Here is a 22147-nt window from a genome sequence, read left to right as displayed (position 1 = left end):
TCGCTTTCCTAAATCATCTAAAAGTATTTAAGCAAGTATGAACATATACTATGTAAAATATATTATTATATAAAGTATTTTATGATAAAATAAAAATATATATATATGCAAATTGTATTGTACAGCACATTTCCCAACTTAATGTGATTGACTAAAAAAGCAGGGTTTACAATACCACCCCCATCACATGAAGAGAGCTTACTGGTCCCATTTAGACCTAAAATAAACTTCTCAGTATGGAATCATGAATATGGCTCAACCAAGATATGTCAGACACAGATTTTCTTCAAGTGTATCTCTAAACCTTTCTGTATTTCAGCTTTCTCCCTAAAGCTCAAACTTTTGTCACAGTTGGATCCATTTGGAAACTTTTTTACTCTATAGTACTGAAGTCAAATGTAATTTGCAATATCAAAAACAGCTATAGTGTAAGGCAAATTAAGAACATTAAATATTAAAGAACATTCGGTTCAGTCTTCTTCTTTTTCTCACTCATTCTTTCTGACAGGCACATTTCAGGTGTAAAAGCTGATATGATATTCCATACCACCCACAGCTCGTGGCCAGATCTCAGCAGCCACTGATGCAAGTGTCATGTCCGATACATCATGCAATTGTTGCGTGGCTGGAGGATGCAGCCAGATTAAATGTGTGAATATGTTTTGGGTCAGCATGCACTAGACAGATCCCTGCTATTAGACTGAAAACAGGTAGACAGTGAGAAACTGGCTGAACCAAATAAGTGAGAGAATTTGAAAGATGACCTAAAATTAATCAGATAGAAAATGTTGATGAGGGATGACTGAAATGTAATCGAGTAATTGGAGAGCGGTAAGAATGGACTTGAGTTTTCAGTTTGATTTGGATACTAGAAAGTACTGTAGGCTTTCACACAGAAGATTGCACATCAAGTGTGTGGTATATGATTACATTTTAAAATAATCATGCTTTGTAACAGGTTTGAAGAATAGTGAGTAAACAGTGGCAGGGATCTACTCGCAACACTCGCATGGGCCCTCAGCTGCCATATGAATCCATTTGCTGCCCCGAGGCAACAACCTTCATCTGTGCCGGGAGTTTGAACGCCTGGAGAAATGAGCGCCCCTGGTCTTTGATCTATCTCGCGTGGTGATTGTATCTCTGCAATCTAAAGCACTTAGGCACGCTCTGTAATTTCCACTAAAGCCACTGCAGCACAGTGCACCAGCCACTGTAATAGTAGCCTACCTTCCAAGCATAACGACTCATCTTTTCAATGTAAACATCCAATTACACCTGCAATCAGTGATAATACAAATAAAAATGATAAAACCATGTGTTAAAACAAACTGCTCAATATATAAGTATTGCTTAAATCATCTGCTTAAATCACATAAGTCGTTGCCATCTTAGTCACCCATATGCCAAACTCAATGACAGTGTTTTTAACTGCTGTAAATAAGTTATATTTGTGTGTAAGAGATGTAGCTCAAAAAAGCAATCACAAACACTCTGCAATTAGAAAGGTAATAGCAACTGTTTAAAGTGTGATAGAGTGAATGCGGCAATATATTGGTTGTAGGCACTGTAAATTTCATTCAGCGCAGTCCAATAGCAACTGGAGAGAGAGAGAAAGAGAGGGAGCGAGAGAGAGAGGCGATTGCTACAGCATCGGTCTCTCTCTCTTTAATCTCTTTTTTGTCAGCAGTCCGTGCTGCCTCTTTCTATGGAGACAATCATATTCTCTACAATTTACAGTTCTTCCGCAGTGATTTCATTGCATTACCTTCATCTATATGGGACATTTCCATCAGATATGTTGAGTCTCCATTGAGCAGCCCCGGTGTGCCACCTCTCTATCGGACGGCATCATCTTGTTGGATTCTAAAAGGGGTAGAACGGAGTTTTATTCCCCCCTCGAATTGCCCATACATTCTGAGCGTACCTCGGAAAGTCGGGGCGGCAGGACCGAAGCCGTACAATGCAGATACCGCAAAGGTAAGAAATGCAAGCAGTCATTGAAGTAAAAGTATCTATTTTGTGCCTATACAGAGTTGTACTGTTGGGCAGGCGTCGCGTACGCGCGTATTTTTAACTGGCACCCAGGATTGATTCTCTCCCTCGCAGTGAAAGCGCTGCTTCATCTGACGAACGACGCAAAGATTTGACATTTAGCATTTAATACGCTCAGAGCACATGTGCTGATTTGCATTATATCATACAACCTGTTTACAGTATTTCTTTTTGGTAATAAATCATTGCGCTACATTTTTTACATTAAAATTATTAATATGTTTAACCAAAACGTTATAATATGCCCTATTAGTATCCCTAGAAACATTTAGACGCGCAAATACACAGCATGAAATAGTCGGTAATCTTTCACGACTCATATAAATACATGTACGCAGTTGGAGACTCAGTAGAGAGCGGCAAGGGCTTTTTTGACAGGGAATTCGTGAGGCAGAAGTGTTTATTGATAATTACTTAAATGTGGCTAATCAAAGCACTGTTTTTTAGGCAATCTCTCTATGTGAACTAAGAGATGTTGTAAGTTGGTTTTCTTAACGTCATACTGTTATCTGCGGTGCGTCTCCAAATGCGTAACAATCGTCTCTTACAGATGTGGAAGCAGTAAATCTTTCGAGATGTTATTTTTCAAGAGTCATTAATTCGTTGGCCCAGGGTTTCAGAAATGTAATGCAATATCTATAACATAAATGAACAGTCCGTGGCAAAAACAAGTGTCTTCAGATACAAGATCTCTGTTGTACGTTCTCACTTGCTTTGCTATATTTTTGGTTGTTCTCATGAAAAGAGTCCGGACTTTCATCACATGGACCATTCTCCATCACAAGTTAGTACAGCAGTGAGCCACAAGGTGGTACTGTGGACATCTCCTGCGTACGTGCGCGTTGTTGGAACCGATGGTGCGAGGAGGGGAAATAGGACCGTCTCTCGAACATTCGTTCTGTGTTGCATTTTAACATTCATTTCTCTCAGAATAGGCGGGAACATAAGCAAGTCTGTTCATGCAGGTGCTCTGAGTTAAGTTTTTTTGAAAGTTAACATTTCAAATTTATAGTTTTGTCTTTGAACTGTACAATCCCTTGCATATGTCCAGTTACATCACTCTCAAGTTTCTGACAATAAATAATGAAAAAATTGCTTTATTCGCCCTGCACCGATCTTAACAAAAGACAAAAAAAATATGTTGTGTTATTTAATTGTTATTAATTTGATCTGTGCCAATGCACAAATATAACTAATGACAGAGCAGCATATGATGGTCACCAGAATTAGGGATATAACAAAATATGCTTTTTTTAAACGTTAAACTGGATCACTGAGTTTAGACTTTGGATTTGATTTGATCTATTCTGCGATCTCTTTCTCTCTTTGCTCCCTGGAGTTCATGTCCTTACTCAGTCTACTGCCAGAAAGATGGAGGGAGTGAATATAGCTGAAAAAAAAACAAATTCCAGCTGACTTTCTTGCCCAGGCGCCATGTTGAATAAGTCATAGCGCATTTGCTGCGGAATCACACCACGTTTATCCGAAGTTCACTGAAAGGTCAATTTGGCTTCTTTGTTTTTTTCTTAGCTTTTGTGTCCATTGCTTTGACGGAATCAATTCTGTCATCTTTGCAATGTGTCCGTCTTGTGCAACTGTTACAGCTCCGTCAAGCAGATCATTTATTATAATTAAAATGCAAAGCAAGACCCAGAACCTTCATTGAAATTCGTCTGAGTCATCTTCGGATACCACACAGGCAGTACATGCGTTTTTCTCTCCTTTTAGTCCCCTTGGTCTCATCTCAAACTTTATGTGGTTGTTATACTCTCTCATGACATGTATTTATGTGATAGATTTTCAATTAACAACTTAATCAATGACTCTTATCAGTGATTTGAAATTTTTGTGAACATTTTACCAGGGATTAAAAATTACACATGAAGTACTAGACAAATACACATTCAGTTAATCTAAAAGATGTGTACATATTGGGATGTGAATTGGCAGTGTAATTTGATAAAATATGCTGAATTTGGAAAATTCTACTACACATTATTAGACTTATACTATAACACAAAACCTGTAATAATGCATTTACAAAGGTACCTGACTGAATGCCATTTTGGGATTTTCGTGCTGTTTTAAGGACTAGTTGAAACGTTTTAGCCATTATCACATCTTTCACCAGCAGCTGTCAATCATAGGTGAGACATTCCACCAAATGGGTGCCTTTTGCTTGTTGAAACTCTTTAAAATTAAACAGAATCTAATAACAACACACATGCTTAACTATTCAAAATGAGTATTTGTCATTCTAAAGTACTTAATTTCATCATTACAAGGTTTATAAATGGAACATGGATGCATTTTGAGTAACAGGACTGAAGGGGTTAGGGTAACAGGACTGAGTGAAAACCTGGAAAAACGACTAAAATGTGTTTTTTATCCAAGATATTATGTAAATATACACTGTACATGTTTATTTTTTTTTAAATAAATGTATTTGAAGCAACTGTGATGTATGGAGTGACACAACAATGCATTTTTTAAAAGATTTTAATCATTATATTTTAAGTTGAAGTGTAGTGTTAGAGACTGGGGTCAAGCACGAAATGGTACTTTTCAGTGTTTAAGGTAGTTTTTATCAATCTTTTAAATGTTACAGCTCAGTATAAATATGTATGGACACTTCTCTTAATAATAAAATGTATTTTGAAAAACTAGTTTTAATGTTTATTTATATATATAAAGTCCTGGGGATAGAAATGGCACCCATTCGGTGGAAAAGCACAAGTGTGCATGGTTAAAACAAAGACAACTGTATGGCTTCCATAGGGAAAAACAGAAATCTGATGTTTTTCTGTAAGAATTAAAAAATGCTAGGAAAACATTTTTTGGGGGAAACTTAATTCACATAATGATGACATAGAAAACTCATGTCAAGATCCATTTTAAGTTAAACATTGCTTAAATTGTAGCACCATTGGCAGAAAGCTACTGAACAAATACCTCTGGGCTGGTCTAGCCAGCACCAGACACAGAGCACATGGAAGCAGGTGGATGTTGCATCGTTTTCTTTTCTGCATTGGAAATTAAATTGCCTGCCAGACATTCAGGCCCATCTGCCTCAGAGGACAAAGATGTACGTGAGAGAGATTCTGAAGTGCCCATCCCAATTTCATGATGTGTGATGATCAAGCACAAAGAGATAGAGAGCTTATGTTATCTTTCCACCTAAAAACCAGTACCTGTTAAATCTCTGGTAGGTTTTTGATGGATGGAGCTGTCTTTTTCACTTTTAACTCTTGTTTCTTTTTGGTGGACAAGTTCTCTTAATGACTTTGCAATAGCTTTGTTGCAGTATGCAGAAACACAGAGTAAACAACATAGCACAGGACTTGATATCTGTGCTAAATAATGGTTTTAATTTAAAAAAGAAAGGCCTTAAAACCCTAGGGTGTCCGGAGATGTGTCTTTCTCAGACCAACAATAAAGTTCTTTTAAAGTGTGTCATGTGTGCAGGGACTCGAGTCTTATTAAAGTCTACTCCTTCATTAGATGCAGTCTTAGATGAATATCACCTTTCACATGCTTCTAAACCCCAGTTAATAGTAATCAGAATAATGTTTCCAGTCATTTCCTGGACGAAGGGGTGTTTCTGTATTGCTGAGTGAACATTTAAATTTACGCATTTGGCAGACGCTTTTATCCTCAGCGACTAAGATTGCAATATCATATACAAAGGTCCCCTGGGAGCGAACCCACACACTTGCGTTGTTAACGCAATGCTCTTACCACTAAGCTACAGGAAACAAAAGTGTAGGAAACAATGCTTGCTTATTCCTCCATTTCTCTTGTGACTGTAGGTGCTTTAAATACTTTCCAGTCTTATAGCATTTTGTTATGAAGTGGTGATAACACCAATCCTTTTGTAATTTAACATTGTTCAACACCAATTTCAGCTAATGTCACTGTCTCATTGAGTCAGTGTTATATCTTCACTGCTTTGTTTGCATGATTAGCTTTCCACAGACTTACTATCTACCATCTGATCTCTGCTGAAATTGCTTCTGTGATATTATGAAATGAAAATCTATCTAATCATTTGTTGAATTTTCAAAGATTATTTAGAAGGATTTTGAACATTACACTATAGATCTAAGAAAGCTGATAGGTTTAATGCAGTCTAGCAGTGTGCTGGTTGTGACATTTGTGGAGGTCAACATATTCACAGCTGTGAGCAAAACCATGTCTTTTGTTAATGTCCTTGTATTCTGTTAGACTTTGAATAAGAGGTACAGATCTAAAACCAGTGCTTGGAAGATTCCCCATTCCACTGTCGCTGACAGAACTATGAATGGAGAGATCATAGAGAACGAGAGAGTTCATTAGATTTACTCCGGGCTCAGGTCATTAAAGTTACCCTCCAGAGGGTCCACAAGTCCAGTTCACTCATTTGAGACGCATGCATGATCAGTGCGTATTAATAACTGTTTATGAATTTCAACAAATCGGAGCAATGCTTTTGTGTGATTAAACTTCAAGAGTATCGAAAGCAGCAAGTGAGGATAACATGACTATCATCCTAAACCCTTTTAGTTTTCACACCCACTCTCTTCCCTTGTGTGGATGAAATGCATGGAGCATTCATTATTCACATTCTCGCTTAGGGTAGTATTCCTTGTGCATAATTTGTTCTCAGCTTTGCGTGGTTCTTCTGTTTGCTCATTCAGGTGGAAAGATGATCATTTGTTCAGACAATATGTGTGATGCAGACATTTCGTTTGACCATTCACATATATTTAAATTTGAGGCGAATTTGTATTCATGTCTACTCCGGTATATGTCTCTAAAGAAAATTTCAGTTGAATGCTTTGATTTATTTCTGAGAATTCGCCTGGAAAGATTCCTGGAAATGGTTTAACAATCAACCTTTCTTTCGTTTTCTATAATTTGTGACAGGTTGCCTATTTCTAAATTCTCAAAATTGTAATGTTGCTGACGCAGTCAAGGTTAATGGACAGATCTATTATAGACAACTGGAGATGACTCAGCAATCAGTGACGTGATGAATTCAGAGAGAATGAAAACTGTTCAAACCCTATGGTCAATTTATTTATTAAATGAAAGGAATGAATAGTGAATGTATACAGTGGACTCCACTGTTGCTCTAAACTTACTGCCAAATCATAGGGCCTATTTCAGACATACAGTGGATAGACAGTTTCCTTGCCAATAGATCAATAAGCGTTCTGAGCATCCTCATTCAGTTGAACTAACCTCATAAATGGATATACTGCATTTTGTGTGTACACTATGCAGTTATTTGAGACTATCATTTTACCGAACCACTTGTGAAATCGTGGACCAGACAATGTGAACGTAGAATCATATTTCAAAATAACCTGTGTTTGAATTGTGAGTAAATAATGATGTCTGAGTGTTATCATTAAATTTCTCAATATGGTTCCATGTCTGATATCCGGTATGAAATAAGAAGGACTAAATTCAGAATTTCGGAGGCTTTTTGCCTGGTTTTGGGCAGCAGGATATTGTTGCACTTAAGTAAAAATTATGTATTTGGCCAATTTCGGTTGGTAAGGTACCCTATTGCTCTGCTCTGTTTTGCCCATGATAACAATTGTGAATTTATACAGGCCATGTTTTCTTTTCTGCAGGCAGGCACATAAAGGAGGAATTGAAAGGGGGAAATAGTTACACCAGTGGACAGCTTGAGGGAAAGAACAACGTTCTGCTACTCATAAAAAAAGGATAGGACTTACAAACAACACAAGAATACAGCCGAGATCCAGAATCGCACTCATGGCATGGGTCAATGCCATGATTGTTGAGCTGATTGGTGGGTTTGTTGTTTATCATAGTTTCATTACAGCCTGAGGGCAGGGTTTCACCTTGGCTGCGGGAGAAGGAGTAGATACTGTGAATTCAACCATCTCTGCCAACCGCAGCTGGACCATGTCACGGATCGGAGGAACCACATGGATACCTCTCACCATGATTCATTCGCTGGCTACTCTACGCCTTTTTATCTGGATTGTGCTTGCAGCTGCATGGGTGTCTAAAGCGTGTGCACAACAGCACCCTATTGTCACAACAAACTACGGCAAGCTGAGAGGCTTAAAAACAGCTCTACCTAATGAGATTCTTGGGCCTGTGGAACAATATCTGGGGATTCCGTATGCCCTTCCACCCACAGGGGAGAGAAGGTTTCAGCCCCCTGAGCCCCCCATGTCCTGGCCAGGGATTCGAAATGCCACACAGTTTGCCCCTGTTTGTCCTCAGTTTCTGGAAGACAGGTTTTTACTCAATGATATGCTACCCGTATGGTTCACGGCCAACTTGGATACTGTTGTTACCTATGTTCAAGATCAAAGTGAAGACTGTCTGTACCTAAACATTTATGTACCCACAGAGGACGGTAAGTGTTCTTCTATTCTCAGAAAATATATTGTGATATACTGTATGTGCTTTATGTATTATATTTGACAAGTTTCAGCATCAGTTTTTTTGTTTATTGGTTTATTGGTTTGCTTATTTGTTTATTGTTTGGTAGGTTTCTCAGATCATTTTGCCTTGCTTACAGCAGCAAAATCAGTTTAAGTTAGCACCAACATAAAAGGATCATATATCGTTCCAGTAAATTCAGATTTTGCTATGGATTTTTGCCTGGTAGCTCCAAGCATGATATTGTTGCACTAGACTACAAATAAATGTAGCCTCTTTTTGTTGGTAAGTTTCCTCATTTCAGTTAGATCACTAATATTATAAATATTGTCATAATCACATACAAAGAATAAAGTAGGAGCCAATTCATTGTTTTCATGCACATTCATTGAGTATTATTTTAAGGGGATGTTTCTCTTTTGGAAATGGTTTTCGTTTGACTTTAGCTTCTTATATTTTTTATTTTAGTTAAATATTTAAAATTTCGATTTTTTTTTAGGTAAATTGCTTAAAAATTTGTTCATTTTACTAAGTCTCAATCGAAAGGAAGAACGGTTTTAATGCCATTATAATTGGGAGATATGCTGTTAGTCGTCATTGGTTTGTCGTCTTAACTTAAATGTAAGTGTGTATGTATGAGCGAAAAGGAACGAACCCACAATTGAAAATCCAAATGCATGTAATAACAGATATTGTTCTGTTAGAAATGTCTCATTATGACACAATTGACAGAAATTTGGTTTTCAGCATTTCTATGAATTACAGTAATTGAGAAGCGAAATAAACTACATGTCTCCATCATTATTTAGGAATATGACTACTGGTACAGTGTCTCCCACAGATTTCTGAAAGACGTCACAAACTATTTAGCATTTTTCTGACGTCATCACGTCGTGTTTGCAATGTGTTCGTGTTAGCACTTGATATCTGTTTTTTTTCTCATCTCTGATGAGGCCGTGGGCTCGCACACACATGGAGCTCATCGTAAGAGAGAGCATGCGAACACGGAAGAGGAGGACGCACACGCGGCCACTCACACCAAACAAGTCAGAACTGAGAGAAGACGCAGAAACGCTATTTTTCCAATAATCGATCACAGATACAGTAATTATCACGTATGGATAAAAAAAAATGTGACACCAAATATACTTGGGTGGCCAATAATATACCTGGGCTGATCGGCCAAGAAAATTCATTGTATGGAAAACAATGGATAAATAGAATTGCATAAAATAATTGTCGTCAAGTTTTGACGTACTGAGCAAAATCGTTATTTAAATTAATTTAAAGGGGTCGTATAGCGCGAACATGTGTTTTTATGTGTCTTTGGTGTGTCATATGTTGCCCAGGCATGTATTAGACATGTAAAATTGCAAAAAATTATGTGTGGGAAAAAAGATGCATTCTATCTAAAAGCGAATACTCACCCAGACCTACCTGAAACGCCTTGTGTAACCAGACCCCAACAAATCTACGTCAGTTCGTGTTATGAGTTGACTTAGATCACCCAAATGTATACTCAAGTCAGTTCAATTGGTTTGGAACCTGATGTTCCAAATATGGTAAGTGGTGTTACATTTCCGTCACACACTTGCAGTAATCAACCAATCACTACGCACTGGTTAACTGGCCAATCATAGCACACCTCGCTTTTCAGAGCGTTGAGCTTTGTAAAAAATCTGTGCGTTTCAGAGAGGTGGGGCAAAGAGGAGATACAAACATGCACAGTATGTGAAAAAAAATACAGCATTTTTAACCTTAAATCGTGTGTAGACATTTCATTACATATAAAACAAACCATAATATTTGTTTTAGCCGTGTCATATCACCCCTTTAAGGGAGCAGGATACATAAGTGGAAGCCACTATGTAGCCCACAGACCTTGACTTGAAAAACATTCTGCTGCTCCTGAATACATTCGAATATTTATTATATTTATAGTCATGCTTCAACGTTCTGTAAAAAAATGTCAAAATATTCTGAAAGCCAATTTTGCCTTAAAAATTCCCTCTTGTGAAGTTAATATTCAGTCCTGTTTTGTGGCCCACTGAAGATGGTCATCCCCTGTTAGTTTTCAGACTCCAGCCGCCCATCATGCTTCAGCTCTCCGAAATGCTGTTTTCAAAATCCTGTGTAATATGAGAACATCCTGCCATTTTTGACTCAAAGAGGGACTTTCTCTGTAGTTGCGTTTCTCCTATAGCAGAATCATTGGTATAAAAGTCCTTTAGAGCAAAGACCAAATCAAAAGCAAATGCATGATACTCAAGGTTAGAATGGAATACAAGGATAAACTGCTCCTGATCTTCAGTTGGCTCAGAAAATAAAGGTTAGTGAAGGATAAAATATCTTTGTCTGTTAATGTCGGAGTCGGCTTTATCTCCCAAAACAGTTACAAGGGAAGGCTGGGGAGGAGGCATCCTGTTTTTCTGTGAATTAATCACAATGAATGGCTCAGCCTAAAGGGACGGTCTGGTTGAAGAGACAATGCAGGCTCCCCTCCATTCTTTAACTGGGAAAGCTAGCCACTTTCATTACCAGTAGACTATTCAAAAACCCCATTCAAGAACGATATTCAAAGGAGGCAGTCGTGACAAATCAGCGCTTGTTTTAATTTTAACATGTTAATGCATAGACTTCTTTAACATACTGTCTAAAATCCAGTCTTGTTATGGATATTTGGTGCAAAGCAGGAAACTAATTATTTAATTATTTCCCTACTGTGCAGTGGTCCATTATCGTAACTCTAACTAACTCTTGCTCTAGTTTTCCCCTCTACTTTTTCACTATCTTGGCACATACCTTTAAGCTTATAATATTTTTCACCAATGGGAAGAAAATATAGTTTACACAAGTAACCTTTACTGACAACACTCCCCAATAACATGACATGTCAGCACCCTGTTTCCACAAACAACATTTACATTGTCCTTTTGTGCTACATGTAAAAATACAATTATTATAAAGCACAAAACAATTAATGGAACAGCAAAAAATCATTTTGGTTCCATAAATATGATTAAACCACTGTTTGACCTTTGTTTTACAAACTTAATTTATATGGGAAAAAATGCAGAACAATGTAGATATGGAAAGGTATAAAACATCCATTTTTATTTACAAAATAAATAGTGGTTAACCAGTTATCTCAAACCCCAATTTTTTTTTTTGTGTTTCATGGATATAAGAAGGTCTTACATCGTGTCTACACTTAGTTGCTAATATTCATTCAGTTGTACCTTTTTGTGTATCACAGTTAGGTTAGTGTACAAATAACACGAAAAATATATAGTTTGTCGTCACATCATATCGTGTCTGGTGTAGATACAGTGTTACAGGATTGGAACAACTTAACATAGCTGTCCAGCTATCCGTCATGCATATAAGAAAAGTTCACTTGCAAAACAATATAAATCTTGTTTTTTTATCTGCATTTAATTAACATAAATCACTCAGTAGTTTGGTTGTATTGATTAAGTAATAATAAATAAAAAATACAGCTAATGTACACAATATAAACATGATAACACAATAAAGAAACATCATTTGTTGACATTTTTTGCAAATAAACATATAGGTTTTATGTTGAAAATAAAAGTAATAAGGCAAATAATGCTTTTGATTAGTTTGTGTGTTCCGCTCTGCTCACAAAGCTAATTTAAAAAAGTCCCTCCAAGCTGTTTTACTTGTCATCATTTAGTTACCAGTCATTGATCTGCCATTCGAGGTTGGCACAGGGCTTCACTTCTGCCTCAGTGAAGTCAATAATTGTCCTATAGTTTGTGGTGGAGCGGAACTGCTGGTTGACCCAGATGTGTGTTTAAAGCAGTGAATTACTCTTGCAATAACAAACACTTGTTGTGAAGTTGATGAATAAAATTGAATGACCTTACAGGTAGATAATGGTGAAAGAATGATTAAAAATAAAATTCTGATTAGATATACTGCTCAGTAAATGGAATTAAATGAACTTGATAATGTTATGCATCTGCTTTAAAGTTTTTTAAACATCAATTTAAATAGTTATGCTACACAACACATTAAATATATTTGGCACATTTCTAAACTGTGGGATTTATTTGAAAATTTCAGCCACACTTAAAATGTGTGAATGTTTATATAACAAAATATCATTATGAGTGCCCTATGCTTAAAAACACACAAAAAAAGACTTTTCATGCGAAACTTAACCTTGAGTCAAAAGGTTAAAAGCTGTTCTGAAAAAAAGTTAGTATGATTTTTTTATTTCATTTATTTATTATTCCTCTAATGCAGCAACATTTCTACATATGTTCAAAGGTGTTGCAATACTTTATACATCCGTGACCGTTGATCTTTTAGACTGTTTCGACGTAACAGTTTGCAGGAAATATGGTAGGCTTGCCGTTCTGTGGGTGAAAATGCTTCATTAGAAAGCGGGGTCGTAGGAGAATGGCCAGCTGACAGGAATGAGACACCATCTGAATTATGCAGTGCAACAGTGGTATGCAGAATAGCATTTTGAACCAGTCTGAGCTACAAAACACACCTGATTGAGCTGACACCTGTCAGTTAAAATCAATAAATCAAAGTTATGCTGAGCACAGGCTCACCAATCTCTGTTTCTGCTGCGACATTCAGTGTAGACAGGCAGGGTCAGAAATTGGTGTAAACAAAATAAATCCATGGATCCATCCTGCAGGCTCAGGCGGCTGATGATGCTTAAATTGTGAGGGGACTATTTTCTTCCCACACATTAGGCACCTTAATACCAAATTGAGCATTGTTTAAATGAGGCAGCCACCTAGGGTGTCAAGTGTGTATTGTTGCACTTTACGGCCACAGTCTAACCATTTCCTAATAGCTAATGTGGCTTGTCACAAAGCATGTTGTCTCAAACTGATTCCACAAATATTTCTCTGTGTGTTTTAGTAGCTCCCTAGCAACAAGAATATGACTACTCAATGTATTAGTTTGTATTGGTAATACTAACAACATGAGTTGTGATTGATATTGAAATTTGTTGTTTAGTTTTGCATGAATTACATCACGTTTCGTAACAATAAAGTCCTCATTCTGTACATCCTTATATAACGACTTTTAATTTGTCGCTGCCAATGACCAGTATGAATAATTGGCTATTTCTCCCAGTTAATGTGTTTTGTGTGAAACTTAATAGGGCTGTATTGATTTTGGATAATGACATGTCCTTTGATGCTCAGCCGAAAAATGTGTTCAAAGCTAGTGTGACTTTGTTCCTCATATTCTTGTGGATGAATTATAAATGAATATCATGCAATGAGCTAAGGAACAAATTAATGTGCTTCATCTTTATCCTAAAAAATACAGTTTCAGCCTCTGCTAAATCATCATTATTCAGACGAAATTGTTGATAGCCATGGTAGCTACGGTGACCAGATTTTTTCTTTCTTCTTTTTACTTAATAAAGTGGCAGGTACAGGGTATCCCTGTGGTTTTTCCATTTAAGGTGCCCACCTACATTTCAACATAACAAGTGGAATAATAGGAGCTGTATGTCTGTTTTCATTTATTTTCAATGCAACTAACTTAAAGGGGTACTTAATTTTACTTAAAGGGACTTTTTATATTTGGCGAACTAAACCTTTAAGAACAAACATACCTAACACTAGCACAGTAGAATTTGATCCACTTGAATTTATAGTTGAATATAAAAAAATAAATAATAATCAGCAGAATTAAATCATGTTTCACATCACACTACGTCTGCGACAAAAACAATTGCACTTTTGACAAGAAAGACAGCCACATTAAAAGTGTGTCTATTGCTAGAAGGTGAAGAGGTAACAGCCTACTCAAAAGAGACTCCATCATCATTACTTCATAGCATACCCATCACATTTCTAATATCCGGCATCTCTCACTGTTGGGTGCTGGGGGGGCTGGGAACCGACCTTATCATTTTGTCCCTAGCTCTATGAATTTTAGAGGCAGAACCGCTAAAATATTTCTTGATTATAAGTGAAAGTGGAATGAAAAAAAACTGTAATTTCATCTTATTGTGAACCATAAGTAACAGAAGAGGTGAGAGCTAACTGTATTTTTTATAAAATTCAGCAATTTGTGAAAATACAGAACAGCTCCGCACATTAAATTCTAATGTTAAATTAAATTCTTAATCTGAACTAAACATAAACCCGGATTCACAGACAAGGTTTAGCTTAAGCCAGGACTATGCCTTAGTTAAATTGGGACATTTTAGTCGCTTTTATTAAAATGCCTTAGATATAAATATTACTGGTGTGGGTCTTAAGCCAAAACAATGGCAATGACATGTCTTAAGATATGTCAGGGCAATTCTATTTTCAATTAAGACAGCTCAAACTATCATTTTAGTCTGGGACTAGTTTTAAGCATTGTCTGTGAAACCGGGCATACATGTTTTGTAAATTGTCAGGACACCATGCAGGACATTTGTGGTTACCCTAATGCAAAGTCTGCTAACGTTATAACTGTTCTTAGTTTTTTTTCGTTCCATAATTTTTGCTCAGATATTAGACACCCCAATGTACTTTAGAGGCAGATATTTTTTTCAGGGTAGGGCAACCTTTTGAAATATACAGCTGTCTATTCTAATTTCATATTGATGTTAATCATATTCACCCCCCTATGATGCAACAGTGTAGCAAATCAAGATAAGCAATAACTAAATAAATAAAAATGGATGTTAAAATCTAGCATTTAATTGATAGCATACCAAAAATGTACCCAGAGCTATTTCTGTTTTATGGCTTAGGGAATTTAAAGCAATATTTTAAGAACAGTTATTGTGTTTAAGGGATTCATCCTTTAAAAGAGTTATCATTAACATTTCGAAAATATGTCCTTTAACCTATGAGCCAAAAATTGCTTTCCATTTATTCTTGTTGGTGTCTAAGAGAAACAACATTTAATTTGTGATTTTTATTTCCTTATGGGTAGGGGCAAACATTTAGCAGTCATGGTTGTTTTTGTCAACCTGTGAAGAAAATTATTTTGTGAAAAATAAGTAATTTTGTGCAAGCAATCTGTATAAGCCAGTGGATCCATAACATTTAGTTTCTAACAAAATGCTAAAACTATCTTGGGTATAAACAGTACTGGAATATTTTTAGTACTTGAGGCTACACTAGTCAGAGTACCCTTGGGTAATTTGTTGTGCACCTTGGATTATTTATTAAAATACATTTATAGACTGACACCTAGAAGGGTGTAAATTTGGCGGCACGACTGCCCTATGTGTCAATTCCTGGTTCAACCAATGGTGTCATAAGTGTGGAACTACCTTTGTTTGAGCAATGATAAATAGGAGTTAGAGCTGATTTGAAACCTATTCAGTAACCTTTTTTTTTATTCTGTTCAGTGCCACTGGAGAAGAAGGTATATGCTGCTTTTCTCCAGAGTCCATTCTGGCTGTGCACAAGAGATTGATGTGTAAGGTATCTGTGAAAGGAACCTTGGTGCCCCAATTTTGGCTGAGAGCACAAAACTGCGTCATAAGGGGGTGGAACATGTCCAAGTGATTACACAGCAATGTGTAGGGCAGTGAATGTCCTTCTTCTGACGGATACTAAGTCAAATGTGTAGAAAGATGGAAAGTGTCTGTGGGGTCGGTCAACCATAGAGAGCAAATGTCCCTGTTGAACGACACAACACATGGGGCCATGTGTTCATAGATACGATCACACGCACAGAGTAAACCACAAATGTACACACATGCAAACATGATTGCGCAACGCCACCTTGGTCCATCAATGCACAATGTCCACACTTAAAGTGAAATTGAGGTGGGATGCAGCAAAATGACAGCCAATGAAGAGCTCTTTCTGTTTGTGTACTTCCTACAACTGGCAATACCTTCATCTGAAGAGAACAGAACTTACATACATACCTTACATTTTCAAATGTGTCCCATATTTGCTATGTGTTGATTTAATTCCAAATAATTCATTGATATCATTTCCAATTAACAGTTGTAACAATTATTTGTTATACTATTTTTTTTTGTGTAATATTAAATTATTTTAAGATGTGTTAAGTGTTAAGAAAAATTTGTAGAGGCTTTTACATGACCATTGAAATTAATATTATGTTTATAAAAACAAAATATATAATAGTATTGTATTATATGTAGTATGATCGTTTTAATCATGTTAGGCCAATGTCTACTATTTAAACTAATTGCCCTGTGGGGATATAAAATAGAGTTTCATGCAAAAAAAAAAGATCAAATAAAACAATCATCAAGCATTCATTAAAGATTTACTTTAAAAAGAGACTTACATCATTTTTAATGTGCATATACCAGCTACCAAAATAAAATTTAAATATCAAAGTTCAAGCTATCTTCTATGGTTCAACACTGGTGCAAAACCTGGTCAAATCTGCTAGTACACACTGGGAAAAGCTGAGATGCAAAATCTGAAAACTGCCAGAAAGAAGCTGAACCTGGAAAAGCTCCAGACAAAAAAATCAATGTTAAATTTTTTTTGAATTGTCAAAATGTGTTTTTGTTACTGCTATAAATTTAGAATGTAGAATTTAACTAAATTTGAAAGTTCATAAATGTCAATTTAAGACTCCTTAATATAAACAGGATATAAACATGTCTAGGACATGACACTGTTTGTATTGATATTGGCTGTGATATTTTGCTCATTTATAAAAAACATAATATTATGCAGATGAAGCTGTTTATTGAGCCTTGTTATTTTTTTGTCAGGACTGAAAACAATTATTTCTGGTGAAATTTGAATCATGAAATACTTTTTATAAGTTTAATTATAAGTAACACTATTACCTACATTTTTTATTGACGTTATAGGCAGATTATTTGACATGGCTCATAGTAATTTCTCTCTCAAGTCAATCACATTCATATTTAGCCTTAAAATCTAACCTTAAAAGACAGTAAGCCTACATTTAAATTATTGAGATAATTGAGGGATATAATACAGATGTAAAGTCCTAAGCTTTGATTAAAATCTGCCATTTCCTCATAATTTTATGATTATGCACAAACAAAGCAATTTTCCATCTTATTTAAGGCAGTCTGAAACTTTATTAAAGGCACAAGCCATTATCTATGCACAAGTCATTAGTTTAGTTTACTTTTTATCAGCAAAAAGACACTTACTCTGTATTTTGAATTTTCTTATAATAGACGTGACAAAAATAAATACATATATAAAATAGCTGGCCAAGGGGTGTAAGAAGATGTTGTTCTTTACTTTAAACTCACCGAGAAAGCAAGAAGACAAAGAGAAGCGGCGTTAGTTTGATGTCATGGAGACCAAGAAAACAGTAAATGTGCACTATTGTAACAGAGCAGCACATTATTCAAGACAGGAGGGTGACAGAATAAGCCATTACTAAAAAAGTAAAGAGTAAAAGTTCAGAGTTTGCAGAAATTCATCATAAAAAAAGATGTATTGGTGGAAGATCTAGAGACAAGGGCAAGTTTTTAGGCAAAACCAAAATATAGCACTAGCATGCTTTAGGATTACTTTTAATCAGCAGGGACTGCACTTTTCATCAAAACCAAAAGAAAAAGTAAATTTAAGATGAGGACTGGTGTTGAGAAACATTGCTTTATTGAATAAATATATAATGGTCACGTTTTTTGCAGAAGGCCTATGTCCACTTACAGCTTACTTACCAAAACACTGATAACCACAGTACAAATAAAGTACTGTACTTTGTATGGGTTAGGTTATGTTTAGGACTGGCACAGTACCCTCTGTAATCAGATACTCTTAAAGCCTTACTGTACTTAGACAGTAGAAATAAAATGCTACCTAGTGTAGCCTGTTTTAATTTTAGTCCAGTCTTTGTGTCAAGTTTTTATTTGAGTTTTTATTAGTTTTAGTCACGTTCATACTCTTTTTAGTCTAGTCAAGTTTCAGTCGATGACTGATGTATTTTAGTCTCTTTTTAGTAACGCAATTCTATTTAAAACAGTCAGTATAGTATAGGTACCTAGTAGCAGTGGTGTTGTGGTCCCTGCAGAAGTGGGTATACTCTCAATTTTTGCCCAGAAAAACGCCCTCTTTTAGAAACAGTGACATGTAAGACTACTCTATTTAGTTTTCCCAAAAATCCATCAGTAGTATTTGCTCATTGCCACATAATGTCTGCTGCTTTATCTCAGGGAGGAAGGATAATAAAATTACTAAACCAATACTGGCCCACAGACTAGTGAGAGACAACAATGCATTTTGAGTGAACTATTCCGTATTCCTGGAATGACACCTATTCTCTCACGTGGCAAGTCAGAAGTTTCTTTCTTATCTTTGAACAGCTGATTTGCGACAGATTGCGTGTAGCATCATTAACATAAGCTGAGCTGCTAGCTGATGTTGATTTGCAAGGACGTTTACCTTTTTTAAATGAAATTTTTGTTTGGATCGCTCGCTTCATCTTACCAGTTAATGGCAAAAAGACAACTCATTTAAGCAAACTTGTAGCAATATTTACCTCGGCATGACCCACCCTTCTCTGCCTCCGATTGGCTCATTCATGCCTAAACTTAACATATCTAATCAGTAAAGGCAGCAAGTACTAGCCAATTAGAGTTAGAGTAGCATGGGTCATGGCTTCACCATCCTAGGAAAAAATGGGCAATTTGGCTCGCCGATACTACTGAATGTTGCGCATCAGGGGGGATTTAGAACTGGGTATATGCAATGCTGACTGAAAAATAAGTGGGTATACGCTGTATACCCTGGACTACACCGCTGCCTAGTAGTATAGACGAAACCAACATTTTCTTTAAGCCAAACCCATTTCAAACAAGGTTATCTTTGTTGTTACCTTATAGACTCAGTATAGATCAATTTTTTGTCTGAGTGTTCAATTTAACAGGACTTTTATTTTGGAGGGTCTGGAAAGACGCTTGAGTTTTTCTGTTAGCCGATAGCTTCACTCAAACAGTAAACGTTTATAAAATGAACTCTTAGAACAACTCTGGAGATGAAGTACATTTGTTCTCCTCAAACAGCGCAGACGTATGTTAAACTGTGCACATAATTCACTCAGACACGCAGAACAGCCAGATCACATTTAAATAACAGAATTCTGCTCCGCACCTAGGTTAAAGCATCAGACGAAATAACGTTATAACATGTCGTCAAGTCTCATTTTGGTCAACGAAAATAAAGAGACATTTTAGCATAGTTTTTATTTTGTAAACCACATTTAGTCTCGTTTTTATTCGTCAACAATATTGGATTATCGTCATAATTTTCGTTGACAAAAGCAACACTAGTGCTACCACATTATTAAAGCTAAGGCTATTTTTATTTTATTTATGTATTTATTGTCAAGGTCAGTGATGAAGTTGAAACAAGTTTTCGTATCAAACAGAGCAAAAATACCACATACTCTTGGAAAGTCTATGCATGCTTTGAAATATGTAGTAAAACAAGATTAGAAAAGTGTATTAAATGGTCTTTTAACCATTTCTTTATACAATTGTAAAATGTTTCTGCAGTCAGCTCTTATAATCCATGTAGTGCAGTGCTTATGGCCCACCATGATGGGTTTGTTGTTCACACTCTAGTGATTAACACGCAACTTGCTTTTGTTTGTACAGCTTGACATCCCACAATCCTCTTTTAACTGAGCGTATATTGGAACCCGCATGCTCTCTCAGCGGGTGCCAATGTTAACACACAGTGTTGTATTTTTAATGAGCCAAGGTCATTTACAGAAACACCAGAATCCTCATGCAATATTTAATTAATTTGAGTTAATCTTATAGCGTTTGCACTTTATTCAAACTATGCAAAAAAACTACTATTTATATACCATGTAATAAAATATTTTTCATAATTGGACATGTACTATTATGTGCATAGATACACATTCTTTGACATTGATTCTTCTGTCCTAATAACTAATGGATGTTATCTGTTTATGTATATTCCACTATATTAACATCAATTAAAAAAAATATATATATATTTGTGTGAGCTGATGTTTTAAAGTATGTACCTCCTTTATCCTCTTTACTTTTCCCCTGTTGTTGACAGTAGGAGCCCACACAGTCAAAGGCGATGATTTCACCAATAATGAGGGTGGCGATAATAAAGGTATTTTTTATGTCTTCTCCATTCTTCCTAGAGACAAAAAAACCTGAGAGACCAGCCTTTTGCATGAAAGCAAAACCTAGCATCTTTTCCCTTTAATTAACTCTTAACATTTATTATATTTAATTTTTACCTTTTTTGGCCATTGAAGCATACCATCACAAAGCACCTCGCGGAACCCCTTTTTGACACCTCTTTCCTTTTTGAGGATTCCATGCACAGAATTGAAGTACTGTGTGGAAAGGCAAACATTTGCCTCTGTAGAAAATTCAAGAGCATCTCCTAAATAACAGTTCTCGAAGCTTCTCCCAGTTCTGCAAAGTGAAAGATGATCGACTAAAACGCAGCATGCTATTATTCTCTGCTCCTCAAAGAAATTATTAAACAGTCATGTTTCGCCATATTTTTTCCTCTGTTTGGTTATTTTTTTACCTTCATTGCCCTGCCAAGCATGAGCACTAACCTGTGATGTTTTGACAGTGAAAATCTTTTCATTTGTAACTTGTGTCAAATGGTGTGGAGTAGAAACTGCTCACAATGAATTATTAATGGCTTGCTCCTTTGCATGCCATTACACTTAGACAATGACATTCTTTAAGACACAATGCATTATAAGCCAATGAAAGGGTAGGGTTGTATAAATGAAAGGAGAGGAGTACCCTATATTTCTCAAGCCAGCACAGGTCTTAGATCTCCACATATATGATAATTAAATCGATTTATGTTTGGTAGGCTACATGATGTGGTCGTGTCTTCATGACATGTCTGATAAATAACCAGAATGGATTCACACTGTGGTTTGTGGAGTTGCTGAGGTAGTCAGCTGTCATGATCTCTGAGTGATGCGCATCATCATCGATTGCTGCGGTTTACATGTTCTACTCGATTCTGCTTGATTTCCTTCTGATACCAAGGCACAGGGTAATCATGAGTGCTGTATTTAGCTGGGTATCTCAGTTGAGATTCCTAGCAAACAACTTTAATATGTAAATACAAATAAATAAAATAGAAGGTACCCTAATGTTTGGTTATACTGGTAAACCTTAATAGTAAATTACAGTTTTTGACATCCACCTATTTAAAATACATAGAGGCTTTTCATTCAAGTACATCCACCAAGTGCTACTTGTGCTGAAAAGACGAGATGGTGTTTTCAGCAGGGCAGGATCGATGAGCTCTGTCTGTGTGAACATCTGCAGTGGCGATGAATTACTCTTCCTGGCTCCCTTGAGGTTACCTATGCCATAAGACTCCCCTGCAAATCAACCTACAGCAATGCACCAGCCTCCACAATTTCCTGGCACCTTTAAAACTCACCCAGAAAGACTGTTTTAATGTATAGATATAAAATAGAGAGCCGCTCTCTTCCCCTGTAGTCCGTTTGAAATGATCATCCTCTTAAGACACAGTCTGCACAGATATAAAAAGAGCTTTCATTCGGAAATGAACAAATGAAAGAATATCACTTTTCCAGCAGTGTCTTAATTGGTTAAAATCGCGTCTGAATGAAGGGCCTACGGCATTACTTTAACAACTTTATTAAAGGTTGATGTTAAAAGCTTACATTTAAAACCAAGTAGTACATGAATGCAAAACAAGGT

At 36.3% G+C, this 22147-nt stretch overlaps 1 protein-coding gene across 3 annotated transcripts in view; it reads left to right on the top strand.

Moving 5' to 3' along the window:
* Positions 1 to 1641: 1641 nt before the first annotated feature.
* The window catches only part of nlgn4xa (neuroligin 4 X-linked a), a 79534-nt gene continuing 59028 nt past the window's right edge, over positions 1642 to 22147 (top strand). The window contains exons 1-3 of one of the 3 annotated variants that reach the window (XM_056734610.1): positions 1642 to 1977; positions 7674 to 8434; positions 20493 to 20549. In XM_056734610.1, coding sequence (XP_056590588.1) covers positions 7972 to 8434; positions 20493 to 20549 — 520 coding nt within the window. In that variant the 5' untranslated portion in view covers positions 1642 to 1977; positions 7674 to 7971. Of the gene's footprint in view, positions 1978 to 7673; positions 8435 to 20489; positions 20550 to 22147 lie in introns of all 3 variants that reach the window. The other 2 variants (XM_056734599.1, XM_056734618.1) reach the window with 2 other exon arrangements.

The sequence above is a fragment of the Triplophysa dalaica genome, chromosome 2, assembly GCF_015846415.1.
Source record: "Triplophysa dalaica isolate WHDGS20190420 chromosome 2, ASM1584641v1, whole genome shotgun sequence".
In the NCBI taxonomy this organism is placed as follows: domain Eukaryota; kingdom Metazoa; phylum Chordata; class Actinopteri; order Cypriniformes; family Nemacheilidae; genus Triplophysa; species Triplophysa dalaica.
Note: the sequence above shows the minus strand (reverse complement) of the source record. Positions and strands in the feature narration are given on the sequence as shown.